General features: G+C 39.3%; 1 protein-coding gene across 1 annotated transcript in view; it reads left to right on the top strand.

The window, feature by feature from the left end:
* Nucleotides 1-10,968, top strand: part of mapkapk3 (MAPK activated protein kinase 3) — a 56,062-nt gene extending 45,094 nt beyond the window's left edge. Inside the window, exons 4-10 of the mRNA XM_036559483.1 lie at nt 740-819; nt 1,821-1,947; nt 2,495-2,570; nt 3,276-3,400; nt 5,629-5,714; nt 7,658-7,738; nt 8,779-10,968. Coding sequence (XP_036415376.1) covers nt 740-819; nt 1,821-1,947; nt 2,495-2,570; nt 3,276-3,400; nt 5,629-5,714; nt 7,658-7,738; nt 8,779-8,931 — 728 coding nt within the window. The 3' untranslated portion in view covers nt 8,932-10,968. The remainder of the gene's footprint in view (nt 1-739; nt 820-1,820; nt 1,948-2,494; nt 2,571-3,275; nt 3,401-5,628; nt 5,715-7,657; nt 7,739-8,778) is intronic.
* The last annotated feature ends 5,570 nt before the right edge of the window (nt 10,969-16,538 follow it).

Genomic DNA, 16,538 nt, shown 5'->3' with positions numbered 1-16,538 from the left:
GCACGTACGAAAAATAAGTGTGACGCACACCCAAGTAGTGACTCAAAGTGGGTGATGGCCTGTTTAAAATAGTACAGTGACAGAGACAAGGACAAAGCTTGATTAGCAAGACCCTACCAAAGAATGTTGCAAAATGTAAATAAACTCTCGCTCAATTGAAAGACTCGTATGACAGAACCCTCATATTTTCTTGCTTTTTGAATATGAATGTATAGAGTTTGATGTAGTAAGTTCACATTATTCACATATTTCAAAATGCACCGTTCACTCCCCAGCCTGTACTGTCTGTATCTGGAAATTCCTGCAAAATCAGCACATTTTGAATTGTATTGTTTTTGTGATGTCACAAAAAACAGTGTACTCGGCTGTACTGTATGCAGCAGTTCAGCTCTGCCCATTCATACTGAAGTTACAAGGCGCAATACAAGGCAGCCAACTAGAGGCCATTGAAATGCACAGTAACAGAGGCAGCCTGTTTAATTCTAAGGAATAAAGAGAGGTTATAAAATGGTCATGTCAAGATCAATTATGACTGTTTTGTGCATAAAACCACACAAATTCCAAAAGCAGACCAAGGTTTGGGGCGAGGGGGGGGTATGGGCCCTTTAAATAGAGTTTTTTTTGTGTCATGGTTGCTAAAAGTTAATAACAAACCCCAGTTATAAACTGTGGTATAATTGTAATTATAGATCTTATTGCATAAACAAAGTGTAGAACTATATTCCGTGTATTGTTGCAGAGGCTTCGGAGATCATGCGGGACATCGGCACAGCCATTCAGTTTCTGCACAATGTGGACATCGCACACAGAGACATTAAGGTAACAGTGAGCGTGTTCTGAGGAGTGGCTGTGTGTGTGTGTGTGTGTGTGTGTGTGTGTGTCTGTGTGTCCGTGTGTTACTGATTTTAATATGTTTCTGCATAACACACAAAGATAATCATAACGTTTCAAATTGTAATACCTCTGATAACCTTGCACAATTACTGTCTTTTAAAAACATGAAAGGAAAAGTAAACAGTCTGCTGTCACAGTCTCCCTGCACAACACGCACCTGGATACATGTTTACACAGTTATGATCTGAACAGTAAACAGTAGAAGTGCTGGCAATAACATCATATTTATCCATTGTACTATGTATTTTTATATATTCATAAAGTGTAGATGTCATTTAATACATGTGCTGGAAAAAAAATCCGTCATGACGTCATGACTCTTAGTTTACGTTGGGACTTCTAGTGAGGTATATGGTTTGGGAATATAGATCTTTACTGAAGAATAGAACTGAGGAATATAGACCTCCGGTGAGGAATATGAGCTGGAAATATAGACCTCCAGTGAGGAATATGAGCTGGAAATATAGACCTCCAGTGAGGAATATGAGCTGGAAATATAATAGACCCCCAATGAGGAAAATAACTGGGGAATATAGACCTCCAGTAAGGTGTATGATTTGGAAATGTACACCTCTAGTGTGGAATATGATTTGGGAGTATAGATCTTTACTAAAGAATATAACTGATGAATATAGACCCCCAGTGAGGAATATGGTTTGGGAATATAGACCCGCAGTGAGGAATATGAGCTGGAAATATAATAGACCCCCAGTGCGGAAAATAACTGGGGAATATAGACGTCCAGTGAGGAATATGATTTGAGAAAATAGACTTCCAGTGAAAAGTATACTTCGGGAAAGTAGACCTCTAGGGCAGAATATGGTTTGCAGTCGTAGACGTCCAGTGAGGAATATGATTTGGGAATATTTTTGGAATGTCTAAAATATTGTTTTGTTTCTTATTGTCCCTCTTCACCCACTCCGCAGCCAGAGAACCTTCTCTACACCAGTAAAGAATCCAACGGCGTCCTCAAACTGACAGATTTTGGCTTCGCTAAGGAAACGTCATTACACAACCCGCTGCAGACGCCCTGCTACACCCCATATTACGTGGGTATGTGTGTGTCCTGCTAGTGCTCTAGACCCTTTTCTGCCAGTAACTCAGATCCAGCTCTGCCTACAAATATGATATTTTGTAGCAACTGTTGCCAGGTTGGAGAAGCTTTACAGACTATTAGCAAAAATCCCATTCAACCTAATAAGGGGCTGTAGCCCAAACTCGGCTACAAAAAAAACTTTTTCTTGTCGAAATACAGAAATTGGGAGTTAATTTCATGTGATATTTATTTTGTGTGTGAAAGTTCACACTGTTAGGGTTCAGCTCTGTTTTAAACTGGAAACTCAGCCTTATATAGTGACTCTAAACTCCAACATAAATTCCCTGTGGTGATTGACATTTTTGTGTTCTGCCAACTTTGTAACAGTTGCTACAAAAGTATGCATTTGTGGGTGCAGCGTGGATTGGCCAGTTTCCCAGAGTTTTGTCTGAATTAGAAGTGCCACTTCATGTGAGTTGGAGTTCTGTAATTGTATGTTATTTGCAGACACGTCTTCATTACTGTATTTCTAAGTCTCTCTCTCTCTGTTTTACTCCCTCTTAGCCCCTGAAGTTCTAGGCCCTGAGAAATATGACAAGTCATGCGATATGTGGTCTCTGGGCGTCATTATGTACATCCTGTGAGTATGAGAAAGCGGCGTGTGATGTGTCTGCCGTGGTCTGTTTGGTCTGTATTTATATGCAACACATTCCTGAATCAATGTCACCATCAGTTGAGATAAGCATGAAAAACTCAATATAAAATTCACTTTATTGTTTATTAAATATGCTCTATACTGAGTATCTTGATTGGTATAGTCTTATTGTGAGCTTTTCTCAGAGAAAGAAAAGTTTCCAGATTTCCTGAAATGGCTCATGTCATGATTACTTGCATACCTGAATGAGAAAGGGAGTTTATATTGTGTGTTACTTCATGTTTAAACCTCAGTCAAATAGTCATTAAATGACTTAAACAGCTTAAAAAGTAGAAAAAAGCAGTAGGTCATGCGAGGCTGCGTGATGCAGTGGTTTCCCCATGATCATGATGTGTTGATAGATTTGACGTGAGGCATCATTTATTGTAATAACAATCCCAAAAAAATTTCTTCCACTATGATGTATGGTTTGTTGACTGTGGTCTGTGGTTGCCAAGCAACATAACAGTCAAAGATGATCCATGTACACTGACCACAAGGAGAGTCCATCTCCTTGTTTCTACCCTCATTGTCCATTTCATCTGCTCCACTGACCATACAGGAGCAGCTTTGTGTAAATGGCACTGTGTCCTTGTTTTTCAGCTGACCTGCCCTGGGCAAGAGGTGAACTGTTGTTGTTTGTTTGTGCAGGTTGTGCGGTTTCCCACCGTTTTACTCGAACACAGGCCAGGCCATCTCTCCAGGAATGAAGCGGCGAATCCGAATGGGCCAGTACGAGTTCCCCAACCCAGAGTGGGCCGAGGTGTCTGAGGAGGGTAAGACAGGAGCGGTGTGTCTGTTGTGTGTGAACTCTGGGAGAAAAGAGCTGTGTGTGTGTTGAAACGAACAGATTTAATCACCATTCTTTAGCAGACGATTATGTGCTTCAGAACTCAGATAGTAGATAATTACAAGGATTCTGTTATGATCTATTTAAACCCAAGGCATTCACTGAGGTAGTATTAAACTAAATGTGTACAAAATCATCATTTACGCGGTCTGTACTTTAGTGTCTGTCCCAAACCCCAACCCCTAAATTTACACTTGTGAAAATCATAGTACGTGTTTTCAGTGTGTTTTTTTAAAGACCCTTTTGATTTTTTTACTGAAGTTGGAATATTTAGATTCATCATGTGTACAGAAACAGTTTTAGTCTGTAGGCAGAGTCTTATTTTAGCCATACCCCTGCATTTTAGAGCAAGAAGTGGGACTGCATCCCTGTCCCTCATGGCCACATGCTGAGCAGTTAGATCCCATTGTTTTGAAGCGAATGTGTCCCAAAATCTGAAAATCAGTGTGGAACATTAAGAATTGTCACTACCGAAACACATTTTCTGCAATTAAGTAAACTTTTGTGTTTTAATGAAAAATATTATGACTTCTAGTAAACACAGTTTAGAATTTTAGCTCATTTTAGCTCATTTTTGAGTCCAGCTGAAAATGTGCTGAAATTCTCACTACACAAACAGCCAATACAGTAGAATGATCCATGTATGACTAAAAATGGTTCTATACACTCTCAGAAAAAAGTATGAGACTGTCATGGGGGCGGTACCCCTCTTGCCACTGGGGTGGTACCCTCAAGGGTGCATCTCAGTACCTTTAGTCAGGGAACATAACTGTACCATAATTCATTAAAATTATATTTTCTAAGCTGTACTGACTCCACACACCCCGTCTCGTCTCCAGGACTTTTATTTTATTGTTCTGTTTTAAAACATTAGATTATGTAGAGGTTCAAATATGAACTTTACACCTGGGAAAACCTATTTAAGGTGCACAATCAGACCTTAAAACCACTGCTGTACCTTTGAGGAAACATTTACATTGTTTGTACCTTGACGAACGAAAAATGCACCTGAACAGAACCTTTATTTCTAACAGATCACAGCCGCCAAGGAAGTGATTCAAATTATATACGAGTGAATGAAAGACTTTCATGGAGTTAAAACAGTCTTTAGGGTAAAATATGTGTTCAATTGCTGTCAAAATTTGCAGATGATGTTACTATGGGAAGACAAGATGACTGAAAACATGAACCTGTTTAACTACAAATGATATCAGTGTTATATTTTACTCTGCGTTAGTTTGTGGCTCATTCTCCACTTCACCTTTTCTGTATAGCAGAAAGAAGTTTAAAAGCAGAATTCATAGTAAAGCAACCTTTAGGTTGAGCGTGTGTGTTATTGTAAATAGTAGCTCGTAAATGCCTCAGCTGTTGTGGCCGAATGTGTGCGTGTTGACCGAGCTCATGTTGCTGCTCACATTTTAACACTGTGTCCAGTTCAACAACCAGCCCAACCAACACTCAGCCTGAAGTCCATGTATGTTTAAAACCCACTTTACTCTTCTATACACGTCTACTGACGTGTTTTACTGCTTCGTAAAGTTTCACGCATTGAGAGTATAGAGTGTTCGATGGAGTTTAACCCCTTAGACCCAAGAACCCTTATTGTTATTAAGCTAATAAAGATGAAATATTAATAAAAATGGATAATAAAGATGTATTAGTCTGTCATTTCTATAAATAACTCAATAACTACTATAAAACATGTTAGATATTTATGTGAGTGAGAAACTCTCACTGTGGGGTTTAACCTTCCCAGATCTTTCATCTTGGGGGGCCAAAGTGCAAGTGTGGTGGGCCATGTCAAGTCAAATTTCTAAGAACGTGTTTTATAACATTACACTGTATCCATCCCCTAAAATACTTAAAATACAAAGTATTTGAAGGCTGTTTGGGTAAATTTATGACTGGCCAAATCAAACGTCCTCATGGGCCAACTTTGGGTCGCATGACACGCTTCGGGCAGCCCTGGTTTAAGGTGTTAATGGGGCGTAATTAGTACAGCAATGTGCATAAAATCACAGGAACAAACTGGGCACTAAAGGGTTAAATGTGTTGGCCTTTACTGCTCCACTAAAACATGCATGTTAATACTTGAGTGAGTGTATTTGTGACAGTGTGTGTTGGCAGCTCACTTCTTGTCTCTCCTGTCGTTAGCCAAACAGTTGATTAACCAGCTGCTGAAGACTGACCCCAATGAGAGGATGACCATTACACAGTTCATGAACCATCCCTGGATCAATGTGAGTGTTCATAGTCATCATTTATATGAATGTATTGGTGCCTCTCGACATGTTAAGCCTGGATGATACTTTGACAGCAGAGTGTCACAGACACACTAACGTTACTGGTAGGGCTGAGCAATATGACTATATATATTGTTATCATGATAATACAGTAATGCTTTTCTGATAATGAGATAATGCTTATCTTGGATATTGTCAGTACTTGTAGACACTGACCAACAGCATGTTTCATCATGAAGAGAGCAAAATCAGTCCTGTTTAACTGGATTTGGTGCAACACAGTATTGAATAAAAATGGGTTTATTCACAGCTTTTGATTATATGTTTTAAAATGTAGCACTACTGGCTCTTTTTTCTCAGTTCCAACTGATCCGATGTCTGCAAAAAGAAATATTGTGACATATCGTGTATCGTGAAAATTCAAAGTATCACAATATTATGTTTTTGTCATATCGCCCATTTCTAGTTTATAGTTAGCGCTGTGGTCGTGGTAGTATTCTCTGTGATACGTTATGATGGAGGTGTCATATAAGTGCCTGTAGAGGTGAGCCTGCTCAGCAAATCTGCCTTCAAATTCGTTCATTTTGAATAAAGCGCAACATGCGTGAGCGAAGTTAAAACAATTGAGAGTGAGCATTACCGTGTGCTGCGACACCACTTTAGTTCATTTTCTCCGTATTTTATTTTCTCTAAGAAAACCCTCCACACTGAATGCGTTTACATGCACTTAAAAATCTGATAACTGCAGAAAATCAGATTATGTCAGCAATCCGATCAACACGTTTACATGCACTTGAGTAATCAGATAATGGGGAAACTCCACGTCTACATGAGTCACACAGTAATCAGATTTCTGCTTTGCAACCAGCCAATAAACTCACAAAATGAGACGTAATTGTAACATAAAGCCCAAACTTCATGAGCGTTTTTTATTAAACATCACTCCACTTTACATGAAAATATGAACATGCATCATCTAGAAGATGAAGAATATTTAAATCCTTTATTTTTTCTTCATGTTTGGTTTCAGTGCAGCTCCTAAAGTGTTTTGCTGCATCTTTCGGCAACGCTGCTCGCTTATTTCCGGGCCTGATTTCTGTTTTCACGCACAGACTGAGGAATCCGAAAGAAATCTGAGTAAGAGTTCACGTGTACTGAGACATCTGATTACTGAGCTAAAATCCAGCTCTCTTTATCATATTTCTAAATCGGATTTCTAGATCGGAGTATTGTGTTTACATGACTGTTTGAATAATCGGATAACTGCAGAAATCTGGTTATGATCGGATTATTGAGCGCATGTAAACGCGCTCACTGATTACCAACAACATTTAGAAGATGGTTTTAACACACATCACTGTAGTGTCGACGCTGCCGCAGTTCTCATCCTTATTTAGTTTTACCTTTTGTTTAAATTAGAATTAAGATTATAAGCTTCAATCTTACTTTTATTGATTTAAATCATCTCTCGCTGTTTAGTTTACCTGTTTTTCTTTTTTAAAGATAGTCCACAGATCTTTCTGGCATTCTCTAGAGCAGGCAGGGTTGCCAGGTCCTGCAGTCATCTCCAGCCTAATGTTTGATTAAAAGCTGCCCGTCCTGTGTGCTTTATAAATTTGGCAAATAAAATGATTCTGATTCAGATTCTGATCAGAAGCTGAAATCATTACGTTTTCAAACTATTCTGATTTGGTGGGCCGACCGCAAACCTGGCAACCTGGCTGTGTGCGCTGTATCAAACAGCAAAACCAATGAAACCTGACAAAATCCTGATAATTGAGGTCAGTTTAACGTGCAAAAGCTATCAGACTCTCTGTCTGCGTCTGAGCTGTGCTTGTAGTGCAGTGTTAACTGTAGTTCTAGTATATAAGTAGCGGTGAGGTTGTGTTTGTGTTGTGAATAGTTGTTGATTTTCTGATCATTTTTGTGTTTTTCCCCAGCGATCTATGGTGGTCCCTCCGACGCCGCTGCACACCACACGGGTCCTCACTGAGGACAGAGAGATGTGGGATGAAGTGAAGGTAAGCAGCAGACAACACTGACCCCTGCTGGACAACAATGGACATGCAGTTTAATACAAAAACATAACATGATATAAACTTACAGTATTTTGGGATTTTTTGTTATTGAATAATAAAATTATTATTAATGTCAATAATAATAATTATAATTAAAACAAATTGGAATAAAAGTCATCATTTGCTTCTTTTACTTGTTTAATTTTCATTCATTTCAATCATCAAATTTGCATCCAAATTTCACTGTAATTTGTCCTAAAATCCAAAAGAGGGCAGCATAGTATATATATTAGATACATCAGCTCACATCAGAGTGCCTTCCTTTCTTTCTTTCTTTCTTTTTTCTTTATTTCTTTCTTACTCACTTTCTTTCTTTCTATTTTTTTCTTTCCTTTATTCTTTCTTTCTGTCTGTCTGTCTGCCTTTTTTCTCCTTTGTTCTTTTCCCTTTATTTCCTTTATTCCCTTTATTCCTTTCATTCTTTTTTCTTTTTATTCCCTTTTTCTTTTTATTCCTTTTTCTTTCTTTTCTTCAATTCTTTTTCATTGTTGTTCTTCCTTTCCTTTTCTTATGTTTTCTCTCTTTCAATCTTTTTGTTCTTTATTTTTTCTTTATTTATTTATTCCCTCCGACTTTCTTTTCTGTTTGTATTTTTTCTTTGTATTGTATTGTTTGTCTTCTTTCTTTCTTTTTTGTTCTCTTTTTCTTTTCATTCCATTATTCTTTCTTTAATTTTTTTTGTTGTTTTTTTAATTTTTTTCTTTCTTTCCTTTATCCTTTCTTTCTTTTCTTCTCTGTCTGTCTGTCTGTCTGTGTCTTTCTTTCTCCTTTTTTCTTTTATTTCTTTTTTCTTTTCATTCTTTTTTCTTTTATTCCTTTTTTTCCTTAATTCTTTTTCATTTCTTCTTTCTTTACTTTTATTCTTCCCCTTCATTATTTTCTTTTCTTTTGTATTGTTTTCTTTCTATTCTCGTTTCTCTTCTTTCTTTCTTTCTTTCTTTCTTTCTAATTGACTGTCTGTCTCTCTCACTTCCTCTCTGTAGGAGGAAATGACCAGCGCTCTTGCGACCATGCGTGTGGATTACGACCAGGTGAAGATTAAGGACCTGGACACGTCCAGCAACCCGCTGCTCAACAAGAGACGGAAGAAAGCGGCAGCGGCCAGCGGGAAGAGCGCGGTCTGCAACAGCCAGTGAGGGACAAGAGGGAGAGTGTGGACAGATCAGCTGATCGGAGGAAAGGAAATGATGAACTGATTGATTGATTGATTGATTGATTGATCGGTGGAGAAGCGGAGAAGAAGACAGAGATCAGAGCAAGTGTGAACGGATGGAATGATGGCTGGACAGACAGATGGGAGGATGAATGAAGAAGGAGAAGAAATGAGTGCGTTAGTGTGGAGGAGGAGGTGAAAGGGAGGACATATAAGATTGCTGAGTCAGCACACAGCTGCAGTGACTCCACCACTCACTCACATCACTATAACCAGCATTAGGACACGTTAGCTGTGACTGCCCGTTAGAGCTGCACGATACGGACTGAACACTATCTGCTTTCTATCAAGACTGGCATTGCAGTAGAGGTGGCACCGATCTGATACCATGTATCAACATCGGGTCAATAGCAAGAAAACGCTGCTATTGAGAAACGAATGTGATCCGGTCCTGTAACAAACCTGTCCTGAAATAGCACCTGCTCACTGTGTCTTGTCATGTTAACTGTGCACAGAGTTGGGCAGATACTTTGAAAAAGTAGTGAAAAGAGCTCAAGTATGTACCTTATGTGTACAAATATGTACCTTTTCTCTGGAAAAGAGAATGTAGTGTACCTTTAAGAGTCATTTAAGGCAGAGTTTATCATTCACAGGGCCTTAGGTGGTCCTTGGGCCAATTTTAAGGAGGAGCCAGTGGTCCATAGTGGGTGATAGCATTTTGTCATAAAAATCAGTGAAAAAAACTGGCTTAATAATAAGAAAGAAGTGTGATTTTTTTTTTAATAGTAAAGAATATTAATACAAGCCCTGCAACAGCAGCCAAACAGACAAAATACACTCCCTCGAAGTAGCAATCGTTCACTTGCAAGTGAAAATTTTCGCTTAATTTGCCACCATGTTGCCTGATTTCTGTATATATATATATGTATATATATATATATATATAAAGCGAGTTTATGTTAGCCTAATCTGCTGATAGTTTATTTTCAGTCATAAACATTGCATATTGTGGCACCCAAACATCACTGTGTTGAAACTTTCCCTAAAATTATTATTATTTTTTTTAATCTAGTCATAAATAAGTGGACCTTAAGGTGGAAAAGGTTGAGAACCCCTGATTTAAGGTACTCAGTTGGACCTTAAGAACCATGTTGTACGTTTCAGGGCACAATTACATTGTTTATAACCTCATCTTAAGTGCTTCAATGAAAAATAGCTAATACTCTGATACTAAAGCTTTCAAGGTATCGGGGGGAAGAAAAAGCGGTGTTGTGCCATCTCTACCTTGCAATATACTAAAACCACAATGAAGAAGATTTGATGTGCTGTGATCAAAAGACTAGTTGAACAAAAATCAGATTTACATGTTTTTCTGCTAAACCCTAATTGCATTCGATCAGCCAAGACATGTTTAGGCCCAATTCTATTTCTCACTGTTACCCCTACCCGTTGTTCTCGAGTGTCACCTTGCCCCCTAGAACTGAGTTACAAAATTTAGTGAGAACTGGATGCGTGTGATTGATCAGATGGCTAACAAATAAACAAAATCAGTGCAGGGCTTATTTGCATAGCGCCGCCTTCTGTGATTTCAGGAATGCAAAGGTCCATAATGCAAACGATATACTGTGCAGCCTCAGTGCCTGTGTGCCTGTATGTGTACAGACAGACAAGATTATGTGGTTATGAACTGTCTGTGTCTGTTGCTTATGTGATACTGTAATAACTGTAACAGCCGCAATCACACATCTAATTGTGTGTGTTGTATGCATGTATACATATGAGTAGGGCTGTCACTGTCCATCATATTAGTAACCAAGCAATCTATCGGTCATTTCGATGATTATTTGAGCAAAGCCAAATGCATTTAAAGGGACATTTAAAGGGAAATTAAAAACGTAACCACCACTTAATCTTGTAAACAAGCCTACCCCTGCCGTGCCGTGGTGCTGTAGTAGTCCCAAGAGTGGGATTTAGTCTTGAAAACCCCCTTCTGTTGATGCGTATTGAAGGAGGAGCTTTTCAAAAACTACAAGTGCTTTGGTGGGGGGATACATGATGGAGGGCTACCCAATGTGTAATGTATTCTGGGTATTGTAGTGAGAGAACGTTGATAGACGTAAAAGCAAATTAAGATAAGAAATTGTAAATTCTTTCAAACTCACCAGGCTGAGCTGAGCTACAAGTTTTTATATAACATGACAAATAATGTTATGTGTCGTTTTTAGGCCAGACTGCCCCTTTAACTGAACAACGAACCACGCAGAGCCTTTCAAAAATTCACAAAATCACCCATCTTTGCTGATTCTTTGAGAAGGTCCATTTTAGTGGACCTTATAGTGACAGTCCTACATGTGAGATACGTGTTTCGAGGCCGTGTGTTTGTACGTTATGGTGCAGAGGACGTTCTGGAGACACTACGCAGCACTGCCAGCCTGAAGCACCCTTAGCCTTTAGCCTTTAGCCTTCCTCCTCACTGCCTCCTCTTCCTCCTCTTCTCTGAATGGAGGAACGTCGACGAGAACATTGACCCCAGCAACTACACACTCTGCAATGGGACTGATTGAGTGTGTGTGTGTGTTTGTGTTTGCGTGTTTCGTGCTCGGCTGGTGGGTTTCAACAATCCCATCATGCTTTCACCCCACAGAATTCTCTGTTTGTCTTCGTCTTTCTCTTTTGATTCCCTTTTTTAACGGGCAGAAACGGGAATGTGAAAAGCGTTTGATCTGAGTTTGTTTTGTTTTTCTCCCACAGTTCACTTTCTGTGTTTGTTCATTTAGAAGTTGTACCATCTTTCAGGATATGAATCATGTTCTGTGGATCGCAGATGATTGTTAAGTGTCTTAATAATAACTCGAAGGTAATTCCACAGATTTTTGTATGTAATTTAATGGTTGAGGTGTAAACAAGGTCATTCGAAGTGGTTTGGTGTGCAGAGACTTTTACAGTGGTGCTGATAGGAACCAGGGGTCACCATGTCTACAACACACATATAGCCATTTTATTTACTACCCAAGACCACCAGTGGACCTACTGTCTTTTTTTGCCTTACATGTATTGTTGATGATAAACATTAAAAATACCAATAAATCTGAAAAAATTAGTTTTCTTTGGGGACTGTTTTTCCTCACAACACCCTTTATGTACCCCTCCGCCAAGAAAACACATTAGGCCTAAATTTGATCTATAATAAAACAATATCTTAGACATCAGGAAACATTCTCAGCCATTTCATGTAATGACTTTATATGAGGTACCTTTAGATCTTTCAGACGTCTGGTTCCTATCACCACCACTGTGAGCACTGTGACTCGGTACCTTTCTCTAGAACGGAGCACTTCATATCAAACCACTCTCACATCCTAACCATTTAATTATGTAGAAATTTTGAAAAATGAGTGGAATTCTACTTTGACACTTAGTGTTTAAAGTAATAGCCCAGCATTTTCAACCTCTGTCTCTGAGAAGCATCTTCCCATTGACTTCTATTATAAGTCAACACGTTTTCTCTTCTGTACGTAGTTCAGGGAAACATATTTAAACTATCGTCTGTGCTAATCAGCCATACGATACAGATGCAACAGATAGAGATTAGGTTGAAAACGCACTAGAATATTCCTTTAAGTCAGTGGTTTCGTCACTCATACCTACAGCATTGCACTACGCATTTGTACAGTCTTTGGTTCACTTCTGTTAATCTGAATAAGACGCTATTCGAACTGAAACCGAATATTCCACTATATTTCATTATTTTGTGAATTTTATGTCATAAAACACCTTATTTGGACAAACTCTCCTCTTGTGTATTAAGTCTAGCCTACCTAAATGTGTTTGAAGCATTATTTTGAAGGATCTTCATCTTCATCAATCCACGTGCACCCAGTCCAACCCAGCCTGACCAGCGTGGCCCACTGTCTTTTCAGAAAGCTTCATGTAAATGGCACTCACACAACATTGCCTTATTCAGAGGACTGTCAGATTACTGGCTATTTTGAGACCGTTTTGGATGATGTTGTTCCTGCACTGTAGACTAAATCATTTAAATTTCAGTAATGACTTTGTGTTTGTCTTCAACATGTATTTCCGTTCTCACAGTTCTCTCATATAATCACCACAACAGCCAAAAGCCAGTTAGACCAGCTTAATGAAAGTAAAAGAGTGGGCTGAGAATGGGTCTGTATGTACAGTGCTGTGAAAAAGTTTTTGCCCCCCTCCTATTTATGCATATTTGTCATATTTGTTTCAGATCTTCATCCGAAATTTGAATATAAGACAAAGACAACCTGAGTACTGAGCTTGACACAGTCATTAAATGATCATTTCATTTACTGAAGTTATCCAACACAAACTGGCCCAGTGTGAAAAACTAATTGCCCCCCCCCCACCCCCACTTAATTACTCAGTGAGCCAAATAAGCAGATTTGGTTGATAATTGGGATCAATTAAACTAGACATACCCAGGCTTGATCACTGCCAACCCTGCTAAATCTAAACATCCGTTAAATAGAACCGCTCCAGCAATGAGAAGCAGGCTAAAAGGCCTCAACAAGCATCATGCTATGCCTCGATGAAAAGAAATTCCGTAAGAAATGAGAAAGTTATTGAAATGTGTCAGTTTAGAAAGGGTTACAAAAGTCATTTTTAAGGATTTGGGGCTCCAGCGAACCCCTCTGTCTTAAAATGGAGAAAACTTGGAACAGTGGTGAATCTTCCCAGAAGTGGCTGTTTTACTAAAATTCCTCTAAGAGCGCAGCAAACCCAGACAACCATCTAAGGAACTGCAGGCCTTGCTTGCCTCATAAGGTCAGTGCTCATGATTCCACCTTTAGAAAGAGACAGGACAAGATTTGTATCTATGGGAGAGTTGCAAGGTGAAACCCGCTGTTAACCAAGAGGAACATAAAGGCTTATTACACATTTGCCCAAAATGACCAGATCACCCCCAAACTTTCTGGAATATTGTTCTGTGGACTAATGAGTTGAATGTGGAACTTCTGGAACACAGAGTTGATGTTAACACAGTAATCCACAATGAGAAAATCATACCAACAGTGAAACGTGGTGGTAGTGTGATGGTGTGGACATGCTTTGCTGCTTCAGGGCCTGAGCGACTTGCCATCATTGTCAGAACCATAAATTCTGCTCTCTACCAGAAAATCTTGCAGGAGAATGTCCGGTCATCAGTGTGTGGTCTGAAGCTCATGTGCAACTGTGTTATGCTGCAAAACAATGATCCAAAACACAAGAGAAGTCCACCTGAATGCCACAAAAGAAACAGAATTAAGGGTTTGGAGTGGCCTAGTCAAAGTCCTGACCTTAACTCCATTGAGACGATGTCGCAGGACCTTAGACAATTCTTGAGGCTGAATTAATACAAAGAAGAGTGGATAAGATTTCCTCCACAGTGATGTGGAAGACTGATGTCCGGTTAGGGGAAGCATTTGGTTGCAGTTGTTGCTGCCAGAGGCGGCACAAATATTACACTGCTGGTCAAGTTTTGGGACACTTACAGTAACTTTTCACATTTTTTTTAGGAAATGAAAGTTTTCTTCGTCAGATGGCAATAACTGTTTAGATTTTGCACAGATTTGTTTAGGTTTTTGGTAAAAACTGCAAAAACAATGGATGTAAAAAGCCTCTGCTTGGCAATAAAGCCAACATCCACACACTTTAGCCCCTTGTTGTGATGTCAGCTCTCATCTGCACTCAAACCTTTCAGTTGTTCAAACCACCTTTGCGCAAATATGTGCTTTTAACCATAGTTTGGAAGAGAAAACTGTCAAATCATTATTTAACCAAAACCTTCATAGAAGGAAGACACTGTGAACATGAAGCTGAGCGTTAAAGCTAAATAAACCCAAAAGATTAGCTGTGCTAGCTACTTAATTAAAACGCAACAGTGAAAAAGTAGCATTATTAAGGCTAAGTGTCCTTTTCACTTTTCACCGGCAGTGTAGCTTAATAAAACATAAAAAATTAGGACAAACAAATAGCCGGTTTCAATGAAGCTAGCCCTGCGCGTGGTGTTAGCAGGCCTAACAGTGTTTTTCACCAAAACGCAGTGCAAAAAAGAGGTATGAAGGCAAAGCCTGTGTGACTGCAAGTTCAGTGATCTCATGTAGCTACAAATCTTGTGCAGTGAGGAGTAACAATCTTATCTTTGTCTTACAGAGTGAGCTTTTACACTGTTACACACCGATCAGCCAAAACATTAAAACCTTTGGTTTTGTTAGCATTGTGCTAACTAGTGGAAAGATGATGGAGATGGAAGAGCGATGGAAAAATAATCTTAAACCTACTTATGTGGTTTCTGACATTACATGATAAACACCGATCAGCCAAAACATTATGACCACCTCCTTGTTTCTGCGCTCATTGTCCATTTTATCAGCTCCATTTACTATATAGGTGTATTTGTAGTTCTACAGTTACAGACTGTAGTCCATCTGTTTCTCTGCATACCTTGTTAGCCCCCTTTTCCCCTGTTCTTCAGTGGTCAGGACCCCCACAGGACCACCACAGAGCAGGTTATTTGGGTGGTGGGTCATTCTCAGCACTGCAGTAACACTGACGTGGTGGTGGTGGTGTGTTAGTGTATGTTGCACTGGCACGAGTGGATCAGACACAGCAGAGTTTTCAAACACCTCAGTGTCACTGCTGGACTGAGAATAGCCCACCAACCAAAAAATATCCAGCCAACAGCGTCCTGTGGGCAGCGTCCTGTGACCACTGATGAAGGACTAGAGGATGACCAACACAAACTGTGCAGCAGCAGATGAGCTATCGTCTCTGACTTTACATCTACAAGGTGGACTGACAAGTAGGAGTGTCTAATAGAGTGGACAGTGAGTGGACACAGTGTTTAAAAACTCCAGCAACACTGCTGTGTCTGATCCACTCATACCAGCACAACACACACTAACACACCACAATCACATGTCACTGGGCTGTGGAAAGGACATCAAAATGTGTGCTCATGTATTTGTATGTCCCATTTGAACTCCTTGTTTTTGCAATGTCACAAAAATGCATGTATCTGCCTATTAAGCCTACGACCGCTTAGCTCCGCCCATTCGCTTTGAAGCTATAAGTAATGTTTTAGCTTGGGCTGCTTTTTCATAGAGGCATAATACAGCCTAGCCAATCAAAACAGAGATCATTTACATATATCAGTCTTAAAGGCACACTAACAAAAGCAGCCTGTTTAAAGGAAAGTTTGAAAAATGGTCTAATTTAGATTAAAATAGACAAATATAATAAGGGGATCACAAGAAAAAAATAAAGTACAAGAAAAATGTAGGATAAGGGTCCTTTAAGGTGGGTTGCCAAGTCTATCCGACAGTGCTCTTTTGCAGTGAGGCTGTAGGGGTGGGCTTTGCTGCAATTACGTATGTAGCTGTTAATCTGGCACTCCAGTAACACCCTTCTTATCGTCAACATCTCTGGAAGGAGAGTCAGCTGCTACGTGGTTTGTTTTTCTGTTTACAGCAGTGACCTTGAAAAGGAGCCCTTACAAAAAAGACTCTATAATGATTCTATAAGAAACTGTAATAACGCTTTATAATACTGATATGATACTTTATAATGTTTTCA

The sequence above is a fragment of the Colossoma macropomum genome, unplaced genomic scaffold (genome assembly GCF_904425465.1).
Source record: "Colossoma macropomum unplaced genomic scaffold, Colossoma_macropomum, whole genome shotgun sequence".
Taxonomy (NCBI): domain Eukaryota; kingdom Metazoa; phylum Chordata; class Actinopteri; order Characiformes; family Serrasalmidae; genus Colossoma; species Colossoma macropomum.
The sequence above is the reverse complement of the archived record's forward strand: the minus strand, read 5'-3'. Positions and strand labels throughout refer to the sequence as shown.